Source organism: Seriola aureovittata, chromosome 7 (assembly GCF_021018895.1).
Source record: "Seriola aureovittata isolate HTS-2021-v1 ecotype China chromosome 7, ASM2101889v1, whole genome shotgun sequence".
In the NCBI taxonomy this organism is placed as follows: domain Eukaryota; kingdom Metazoa; phylum Chordata; class Actinopteri; order Carangiformes; family Carangidae; genus Seriola; species Seriola aureovittata.
The window spans coordinates 17,869,636-17,881,247 of NC_079370.1; the positions used below are offsets into that span (position 1 = coordinate 17,869,636).

Consider the following 11,612-nt stretch of genomic DNA (forward strand, 5'->3'; position numbering starts at 1 on the left):
TTTCTGTATATGGGTATAGTCAGTGATTAGCTGGTTTTAGACTACAACAAGATTGGCAACCACAATGAAAGGAAGTCCTTGCAACTGCAACAGAATTGGAAACGATAATAAAAAATAAAAGACAGTGAAACTAAATGAGCACTTTGTACGGTATGGTTTAAGATATGAGAGCATTAGTTGAAGTGATGAACGACTGACTGAGAAACACGTTTAAACCGACAGACAGATAGAGAGACAGACATAGAAGTTGACTGGCAGATCAGTGTATGTTGAACAACAGTGGTGTATCTGGTTTTTTCAAAAATTAATTAATGCTCATCTCTGCTGTCCACAACATATTAGCAATTAACTATTAACTAATGTTGTTATATTAATTGACCTCCAATCATTCTGCTGATGATCTGTAATCCATAGTCCTTATGACCTGCACTGCCGGCTCTTAATGATAGCAGAGTGGCACTGGAGCACAGTGCTAATAGATAAGTGACCTAATGGCTTGAGAACACAGCAGTATCAGCAAGCTACACACACAGATACAATTACAGCACAGCCCTCTTGCATATATGATGTACACCGAACGGTGTACTTGACAGCTGCATGTCCAGTGTCTGTATTCAGTATTATTATTATTATTATTATTACAAGTGAACGGGTCTGATTGAACATACACATGCACTCACATGCATGCAGTACAATCTGGCACTAGCATGCCCCCCACACACACACGCACACACGCTAGTGGCTGGCCTATACATATTTGAAGACCATCTATTTTCTATGAGTCTCTGCATGAGTCCACCACACACTAAGCTGAATGTGTGTGTGAGTTGAATGAGTGATTAGGGAAAGGCAGATAGACCCCCCCCCCCCCCTTGCGTTGTAGAAATGTTTATAATTACAGGCTTTTGGTAGAGAGCGAGAAAAAAAAAGAAAAATAAAGGACTGGGATAGGAGGACGGAGTCTGAGCTATGTTTTTTCATCTAAGATGCAGAGGAGCATTGTAAGAGAGAGTAAGAAAAAGAAAGATTGTTAGATAAGTGGGTGGTTGGATAGGCAAGGTCTGTAATGTCCATTTGTTGAAAGAGGAACAGAGCGAGAGATCTATTATTTCAGAGATGGAAGGAGAGAGAGATGATTGCACACGAGCCAGTTTCCATACTGATGTGTGTGGGAATGAAGCAATATGGCCGGATGGATAGATGGATGGATTTATAGAGGAGTGGCGTGTGAAAGCTTGTGTGGATGGCTGTGAATGGATGGACGTGAAAGTGGGCAGATAGATATGGATGCATAGATGTGAAACATGATGGCTTCAGTGCACACAACTGATGGATGAGAAGATGAATGGACGCATGGATGTGTGACTATATAGACAGGTGTAGGAATTATAGATGGATGGTTGAGTAACGAGGATACACTCATAGTGATCTAATGACACACTGCTCTTTGTGCATCAGCAGCTTGTACAGGAAAGGTGTCCTTAAAGCTACATTTCATGTTTCTTGTTTCTGGTGGTAAAAGTAACTACCAGCTAGGGTAGGGAGAGGTAGGGTGGTCGATTTTACACACTTGATTACATTACTTGTTTTCCAAAAAGATGAGGAATTAGAACATCTTTCCTGTGTGGATGTTCACTTAGGTTAAGTTTTATTTGCCCCAGTTCCTCCCAAACCCCAAAAACCCGCAGCTTAGATTAACCAAATACAATTATCTCCCACTATGTGTGAATGTGTTAGTTTCTTTGGTCACCCTGTAATGAACTGACATGGTGTTTCTCAGCCTTTCTGATGCACATTGATCTCCTGATAGGAGTTATGAGGTGTAGAAGATGCATCCTTATCGGTAGTAGTAATATTGTTTGTGTGTTGTTTTGTTTAGTTTTTTTTTTTTATTTCACTTTTCTTTCTCAGTTTCTATCCTTTTTATCTCATCTTTCCCTCCCTGTTTAGCATGACTTTCTCTGTCCCTTTTTGCCTTCCCTCTCCCTTATTCTTTTGTGCTCTTTGACATGTTCATTAAAAGGCCTTGGTGTTTTTGTCATTTCATTCCATGAAGGGAAACCAAGGTTTTGCTTTTATTGACATAGATGTCATCTCTTCCTATGGTCTCTCTCTCTCTCTCTCTCTCTCTCTCTCTCTCTCTCTCTCTTTGGCTCTCTCTCTTTCTCTACCTCTCTGTCTGTCAGCCCTTGATTCACAGAAACAGCACTTTCCGCAGAAGAGGAAGGACAGTAATGAGTCTTTTAGTGGGACACAATAGCAGAGAAAGCACTCAACAGCATGGTGAAGGAAAGAAAAAGAGAATGTATCTTCACCAGTCCTCATCCTCAGATGAAATTAAATGATAGAAGAGGAGAGGTATGTGTGAGAGAGAGGCCAAAAAATGAAGCACGAATGAAAGAGAGAGAGCAAGGTAGACGGAGAGATCGGGAGACAGGAAAGCAGCTAGAGTGCCATCCAATAATCAGCTCTTTTCACAGCATACTTTCTCAAGGAGACCGAGAGAATAGGAGAGAGAGAAGAAAACGGCTGTGCTCCTTCCACAAGACAGCAAATTGACAGTACGTATGAAAGACAGAATGGAAAAGGGAGGGCGAGAGAGAAAGAGAGAGAGAGGAAGGAATATGGGTAGTGAACAATGTCCCTCCATGACCACAAATTGACAGAATAACAAAAAAAATGGAGGTAAATGGACAAATCTCTGCTGGAGTATTAAATTTGCTGGCCTATCTTTTTCCTTTCCTCTGGGGCTAGTATTCATGATTTTCTTTCTTTCTTTCTTTCTTTCTTTCTTTCTTTGTTTTGTCCAGTTTGTACCATTTATCTCACTGTTTTTCTTCCTTTTGCATCTTACTCCTCTGTCGTCCCAATTCCTTTTTAATCAGTTCTTCCATCCCATGTCTGTGTATGTTTTACTTCTTTTAGTGGCAAGAGAAAAATATCAAAACACACACTGCATTGATGTGGCCAATTTCTAATTGTATCTTTATAAATTCTAGTATGGGCTGAGTGGGTGAGATTGCTGGTACTTTGCATCATAATGCTGACAGTACGTGCGGTAAAGGCACACAGTCACATACACTGGTACACAGGTTTACTGGTAAAACAAATATATATATACACACACAAATACACACTGATCCATGTACACAGACATATACACCGGTGCGCAGCCCACCCCCCACCCCCCCGGTGTGCCTGGCAGACTCCGACAAGCCGCAGGCTATATGAGACACAATCACGGTGTTGGCAAAACACACACATGCCCAACACTAACACAGACACACACAGACATAATGCTCAAACAAAAATATGTATTTCACACCGAACAATTGAACTGCTCTGTCTTGACATGCAACTATTATGGATTGTTGCTTTGATGTTGCGTTATGCACACATGTTGTCATCTGTATTGTCAGGAAAAAGAACAAAAATCAAAGATTAGGCTGTCTTTCATGGTCGGGATGCAGTTAATCCTCTCAGATCTATTTTTAAACTTTTTATTTAAAATGTCAAAAGGTTTTGCTTGGCCTTTGCATGACTTTGTTTACTCTAGTAGCAAATAATTTGTTTTGCCTTTAAACAGCATGCATAGCTATTTTAAGCATTTCATTTAGCATGTCAAATTGTATTATATGGCCTGTGCTTTGTGTATACTTGAAGAACCAAAGTCACAGTAACAAAGGAATAAATGTTAAGCCATCAAAATATCAGTCACGTTGATTTTCAGTATTCTTACCCAACATGTCGAATGGCATTACGCAGCATCATTCTGTTTTGTTTATTTAAAATGTCAGAGGGTTTTAAATGCCCTTTGCTCTCAGTTTTGTTTTTGAGCCACAGATGGAAGACGTAAATAATGAAGCACTTAGCCAACAACTGTTAGGCAGAAAGAAAAATTATGTTTAGCTATTGAGTAATCTTTTTTAAGGACATGTTTTTGGCCTTTTTTTTCCATGTTATCATAGAAGTAGTCTCTTCCCAGTATCGACCTTGTAAACAAAACTCCTCTGAGCAAAGTTCTTTAGCAGATGAGTCACTCATGGCTTTGTGTTTTATTTTGAATTTAACCATCCTCTGAAGCTCAACATGCTGTCTCATCATTATTCCAGCTGCAGCTTAGGGGAAGTATGTCTCAGCAATGAATTATTGTTATTGTAAAAGTGTAAAAACATAAAAACAAGATTTGCTAACAAATCTTCTCCTATTTGGGCAAGCACCTATTTAGGCATTTTCTGGACATATGTGGAGTTGACAACAGAAATGCCATTAGGGTTATTTATTATTGTATAATCTTCATATGAAAATGCAGGTTTTTACTTTGACATGTTTTGCAATAATTTTCACCAGTGTTTAATCTTGCTAATGGTGTCCACAACAATAGGCTACAGGGATGGTTGTCCTTGCTCAGTTAATGGCTTTCAGGGTTTGAATCTATGTGGGAAATGTAATCTGCTCTCTTTAATCCCAAACTAAAACCCAAGCATCTTGCCACATTATCACCAGAGATACTTTACTTGGAATGACTCCCAAGACATAGATTGTTGATGAAGTGCTTTAAACAGCAAGTTACGTAATGTAATGGTGAATTGTACAATGTCAAATTAAATCTGAAATACATCTGTGGTTGTCCAACAAACACCTCAGGCCTCTCTCATTCTTTGCTTGCATGCAAAGATACAATACAGTGGAGGTAAGAGGAGACAGCTCCTCTATGTGTGAAGAGTAAATAGTATACCGCAGTGCCACTTATAGTCTGACGTGTGTCCGTGTACATGTGTGTGTTTGTGTGAGTGAACTAGATGGTAGGCTTTTATATCTACTCTATTCAGTATCACACCGACCTTCCTTTTGTTGTCCACTAAGTGCTCATGTATAATGTGTGTGTGTGTGTATCTACACATTATGTCCAGTTTATGGCTCTTCACCTTTTTCCAGACTTTGAAAGCGTCTGCTGTCATCCCTGTCTGTAACAGCGCCTGTCATGTGTTTGACACATACATGCACATCCAACACCCCTCTGTACACGCATGTAGTGTTCTAGTGTTCTCTTGTATTTAGTTACTGTAACTGTAAACCTGTTTGTGGAAAACACTTGATGCTTCTATACAGTAGTACTGCAGATTACACAATGATTACATCAAGTGTGTGTGAGTGTGTGTGTGTGTGTGTGTGTGTGTGTGTGTGTGTGTGTGTGTGTGTGTGTATTTGTGTGTGTGTGTGTGTGTGTGTGTGTGTGTGTGTGTGTGTGTGTGTGTGTGTGTGTGTGTGAGTGAGAGAGAGAGAGAGAAAGAGAGAGAAAGAGAAGTGCAGTATCAATTAATCAGTCTGATGCCTGTGGAAAACTGTCAGCTGGGTGGTGCTGCTGGTTTGGTGATGCTCTGGTACATTTTCCAGATGGCAGCAGAGAAGCAGTGAGTGAGCAGGGTGACTTGTATCTTTGATGATGCTTTGGGTTTTTTCACAAAATCAGGGATTAAAGTTCTCAGTCAATAAACCAAATTTCTGTCAATTGGATTCAAGCGAGGCCATGTATTAGATCATTGTAGATAAAAATATGATTTTAACTTTAGAAGACAAAACCCAGAACCAGCTTCCGAGCACATAATGCATTTCTTTGTCATGATTCGTCATTTGCCTAGTTGGGTTAGTTGAAATGTTTTATTTATATAAATTACATTAAGAAAGCATAGGGGATTCAAAGTGTCAACTTACAAGATTGTTGTGTTTGCTTAAAAGTTACGTTTCGGCTCATATCTTCCACTTTCTCATCATAGCGGGGGCTTGTGCAGATGTATATTTATGCAGATTGTCTTCATAATAGTGAACACTGAGTATAGAGCTGAGAAATGTTTGTAGAATGAGCTATAAGGACCAAGCATGGGTCACAGTGAGATGAACTTGTAATGAGAGATAAACAATACAATTTTTGTATGTATTCTGATATGTTTATTTGATCTATATCGAAAGTCAACGGACTCTAACCAGGAGTAAAACCTTTTTCAGAGTCTGAAATTAATAAGTTTCTGTTAGAGAATGGGAGCCGGGGGTATCCCAACGTTTAATAACCATTTTATGGAAGACACATGATGCTTTGTGAAATAAAGCTGTGAAATAAAGCAAATTACTACTGAAAGGCAACGACCCACTGCATTCACTCACTGCTCTTTTTCCGGCATAATCTGTTACATAGGGACCAGACTTGGGAGCCATAACAGTTGCAAAAAATATCAGTTCTATCTCACAGATTGAAAACAGCATTGAAATTCAGTAAAAGCAAAGAAAAGTTGTTCATAAGCATCTTTTTCCCTTAAAACGCTATATGTCTCAAGTATTTAAATAAAATGTATGTTAAAGCCTCTTAAAGCTTGACGGCTGCTTTGGAGAACAGCAGCAATGGTTATTTGTAAGGGTGGTGCTGAAATCTCATTTAGCAGGCGTCAAGGGCTAAGGTTGTATAAATACTGTTTTCCTTTTCTCACGCTACCTCTGCCTTTTTTACATGCAACCTATGGGAAGCAAGTGCATGGGGAAAAAAAGGGGGCCACTCGAACAAGGTGGCACCGTATGCGCCTTTTCTTAACAAGACAAAATAAAACTTGGTCTGAAATATTATTTCAGTCAAAAGGTTTTTGTTTTGTTTTTCTGTGCTTTAATCCCTGTTTGGCTTGGACACCAGCCCTTCTGACTAACTGGAGGCAACAGTTGAAACCAAAAAGCAGTTAAAAACAATGAAATACCGAAGTAGCAACACATAAAATAACTGTGAGCAAGCAGTTACCTTCACCACAGAGGATATTTCTCACTTTCTGATGGTTTTATAGCAGACAGAACTGATGATATTGATTTCCATTCCCATGGCCTGAAGATACCAGCAGATGCACTGTTGTGTTTCTCGCTTCTTTTGACTTGGCTGTTTTGCATAGTGAGAGAAAATAGAACCTGCACAAACTTGCACATAATCTACTGGTAAATTCTCAGTTTATTGAAAATTCAGGTCGTCCTTTTATTTAAGGGAATAAAACATAAGGTAAAAGTGGTGATGATAGACTTTATTATCTATGATTTGCTGTGATATTCATTGTCTATGTATCCCGTGTTGTATATGTCATTGGGTGTGTGTGAATCAAGTTGCATGGATTTATTTTGACAAGTTGTGTCAAAGTGTAACTTGACAGTATGTTGGATTAGGATGCTATGTAGCGTTGTGTGTGTGACAACAGGTTCACATGTATGCACATACGTTGTTGTGATAGACGGTTTAACAGCATAGGTGATGGTGGAAATTTCAGATGACAGATAAGAAAGAGAAAGAAAAAGAATATGACTCTCCACTGAGCCTCTTGTTGGTGTAAGCTGTAAACTATCTCCCTCTTTCTATCCAACAAACCAAAAAAAATGTCATATTTACTCTTGGACTCAGTCAGTGATAGAGTTCCAATTAAGATATTTATCTTTATCAGAAATATTCAAATCACGCTTTAATTTCTTTCCCATCCTTTTGTCCAGTTGTAAATACAGCTGCAGTTCATTGTTATTGTCACTGTGGCTTTGTCAGATCACCCGTGACTAAGGAGCCTGTCACAGTATCTGTTTACGCATGCACGCTCGCACGCGTGCACACATACACACACACACACACACACACACACACACACGCACTCACACACACACAGACACAAACACCACTTCTAGATCGCTGTGTGTCCACAGTGACACTGACAGCTGGTGAGGATCATGTGAGAAATGTGACCACTGTACATTGTGCTCCCTGGTTTTTGTGGTATAGTGTTGTGCGTGTCTCGGCATGTATCTTTGTGTGAATATGAGATTTAGAAAATAAATAAATAAATAGGCACATGTTTGGAAATGGAGCCAGAGTTTTAAGACAGAGAGAAAACTGAGAATCTTGGATGTTAAGGAAAAGTGTCTAGCTGTGCAAGCCTCTCTGTACCCCTGGTGTGGTGTTATATGATTTTCAGGATTACTTTGCACTGTTCTACTGCTGTGAGCAGAAAGACAGGCATTATCCACCACAGGCCTACAAATGTTCACAGACACTTTACTCACAAATGCCTAGTCTCTCTTTCTCACAGACGTATGCAGGAACTCAGCAGGCCAGCTCGCAGGTGGTGATCACTGAAGGCCTCATCTCTCAACTTTTCCTGCAACCTTTCTTCCTCTCCTTCCTTTCCTCATTTCTTCTCAGTTTTTCACTCCTCTCCTCACCGCTCCTCTCTTCCCATCTCTCCCACTGTGCTGACACGCACCTACTGGCACTTGGATTTTCACTTATCCTCCCTCCTAGTAATAGATTTTAGACTGTACTATTCAGTCTTTGTCCTGGCACCCTGTTGTTAAAGACACCTGCAGAGAGATAGATAAGTAGCTTCAACCCGCTCAACTTTTTTTTTTTTCTTGTTTCACCACTCCTTTACTCTTAGCCTGCTTCTCCTTATGTCTGAGTTTACATTAAATATTCATCCTGGTCCTTTTCTTTCTCAAGTAACCAGGAAATTAAATTTGTGCTAATAAGCAAGTTTTATTGAAGTTTTCCTTTTTACATGCACTTTCTCATTCATTCATTCATTCATTCATTCATTCATGTTTATAAAAATGACAGAAAACCAACTTTCATCTGTTCCTCTCACTGCCAGTTCACTCATCCTTTAACAAATGAGCCAACATTTAAAACTGTATAACAGACGTACTGTGTAACCTAACTGAATGCTTTTCACATGCTGATGAGTTTGGAACCCATCACAGAATTGACACTTAAGAGTCTCATTTATAAACTTGTACATGCACTGTGACTGGGACTTGACATAACTGCCACCATACACCCTAGCAAAAAGCACACTTATTGTTTTTCAAGTATCAAAACAGCGAATCAGTTTCACCATTATGAAGTCTAACAATGATGCCAGCATTAGGTAAATTGGATGTGTCAGCCAGACCTCTGTTACCGATTCTCCTTTCACCTATTGTCTGAAGTTACTGTAAGTGACTTATGGATGTGTCACGTAGGCGTTGTCGGTCATAGTATCCATCCTGCATTGTGTGCAGTAACAGAGGAAACTATTCAGCGACAAGGGTGAGCAGAAGAGTGGGTGGCAAGGTAGAGTTCACAAGCATCAGAGAGGACAGGGGAGCTGGAGTAACGTGCAGGGTAGAGAGGCAGAGGATGTACGCCATGCAGCTGCTCATACACACGGCCATGTGCATGCAACACGTGTAGGTGTGCACCGACTCTCTGTTACATAGGAATACATATTGTACATACAGGTAGGTGTTTGCGTTCCACAAAGTCTGTCATTCTTTTACTCTCAGTGCATATGTCCAAAGTAGTCGAGTTTTCTAATCATGTAGGAACTTTTTTTTTTTTCTTGTTTTATAACAATACAAGACAGAAAAGTAACAGAGAACGTGCACAGCCAGGTATTAGCTAAGCATCCAACCTGGAAAAAAAAGATGGAGAATGAAAGAACAGTGGAAGGACCTCTCACTGAGAATTAATAGAGAAAAGGACTAAAGGCAGGTGAGACAGAAGATTGTTGAACAAGACTTGATAGATATTTTTGAATAGGATTTTGAGAATGATGGCAGGTAGAGAGAGAGAGAGAGAGAGAGAGAGAGAGAGAAGGAGTCAATCTACCTTTGGTAAATACCAAAGCCAAACCTCTTACAGTTGTCCCTAGTGATCTTGATTAAAGGTTATTCCAGAAAGCTGCTGATCAATTGCTCAATATCATCCTGCATAATCCACCGTTGTGGTGATAAGGCATTTTACCAGCTGTCATGCAGGAGGAGACGTATAGGAACTACCACAAGGTCATCCAGATCGATTTCCACTCCACCCAGAGATGTTGACAAGCGTTGCTTCTCACATCCAGTTTGTTTAATGCTCAAATTAAAAGGACCACATTTTGTGCGGGATTATTTATTTATTAAGCAATCAATTGGCTTTGCTTGAAATCGCACCTCAGGTCTCCACTCTCAGGCATTAAGATGAAACTAAATAAATATGTAATCAAACGGAATGATGATCAATGAGGGAGGGTGGAGGCCAGGGAGAAATCGGGCTGGTTATCAATATTCAGTGTTACCAACTGAATTATATTAACACAGTCAATAAGTGAAAAATGCCATCTTACTTTTGATGTTTCTCTCATCACAGCTGCTTGTGCTGTGGTAACATTGTAAGCTAACTTTTATTTTCTCAAGTCTCTCCAAGCTTCCCAGACTACGTCACAGTCCACCTTCTCAGCATCCGCTTGATTCAGTAGACAGCACTCTGTAATAATTGGATCACTATAAACCTGCATTAACTACTCTACACAGATATAATAGCATCATAATTGAAATGCACTCATTTGCATAAGCCATAAGGCCACATAACATTGAAATAAGCAGTAAATTCAAAATTCTGTTTATTCTTGTGTTGATTTCCAAATGAAGCTGAGCTGTAGAGAGGAAGCAGATGGAGAGAAAGGGAGGGTCAGGGGGTCAAGAGAGAGACAGGAAAGTAGAGGGAATGACCTGCTCTTCTAAATTGTGGTACAAGTGAAGTATCTATGGATCCTAATATCAAGTGGCATCAATAGATTTATTTCTAAATGTATGTAATAATCAACAGCAATGATCCATGAAGGGTAGTAATATACCCCCTTACATAAATTAGATATTTTATAAAGATCCAAGGGTTGAATAAATTATGATTTGGCTGATTTGATGTGTCAAAACAAACTCCAGATATTCCTTTGGAAAACACGGTGAGAATTTGGTCGCTTTCTTCCTGCCCTCCTGAGTCTTTTCTTTTTTCTCTGTTCTCACTCTTTCCCATTTTTCACTGTCACAAGCTTTCAGTGGTGGATGTCTCTTTAATGGTCCAACACATTAAGACAAAACTCTCTGATTACAGACATTTTATGTGTTGGCTCACTGGCCTCTCTGCTGTCAAGTCTCATTCTTTGATTTGTGACTTTGGCCAGTTGATTTAATAGAAAGATGATTCCCTGATTATGAATTATGGACATGAGCTATGCTGGGAGGGGGCTTTGTGTGTGTGTGTGTGTGTGTGTGTGTGTGTGTGTGTGTTTGTGTGTGTGTGCACGCATGCATGCATGCATGCGTGTATTTACATGCATCTGAGGGACATTGGAATGAAGTTTAAACTAGTCCTCAGTTGACTCCTTGTGAGAGGAAGATTTGGCAGGGAGGCACATTTCAGTGCTGCAGCACCAGCGGGTCCAACCACTGAGCTCAAAGGTCGTCTTCCTCTACGGCTGGCAGCCACACACCACCTGGAGAACATGACAGAAGGGTCCGTGCTATGTTCATTGAAATAGCTCATTTATAAATAGCCCCAAAAGATTTACAATGATTTACTGTAAGTACACATTATTTGAAACACATTTAATATACGCATAGACATCTTTTCCCAATGAGCAGGGAGACGAGAGCCTCACACAGCTAAACATCTACTGTTCAGTGTGATTGAATCACTGTGAGCTCGAGATCTGTAGCTGATTCAGGAATCTTTATTTCTCTGCAGCGGAGAGCAATCAGCCAAGTCCCCCACCAAGACGTCAGTAAAGTATTGTATTGTTATT

General features: G+C 39.9%; 1 protein-coding gene across 2 annotated transcripts in view; it reads left to right on the plus strand.

The window, feature by feature from the left end:
- Positions 1 to 11,612, plus strand: part of cdkal1 (CDK5 regulatory subunit associated protein 1-like 1) — a 227,831-nt gene that overhangs the window by 214,299 nt on the left and 1,920 nt on the right. The window contains exon 15 of one of the 2 annotated variants that reach the window (XM_056380394.1): positions 11,555 to 11,587. The exons of the other annotated variant lie outside the window; for it this stretch is intronic. Within the exon in view, the coding sequence (XP_056236369.1) occupies positions 11,555 to 11,587 (33 nt within the window). The remainder of the gene's footprint in view (positions 1 to 11,554; positions 11,588 to 11,612) is intronic. 2 annotated transcript variants of the gene reach the window in all.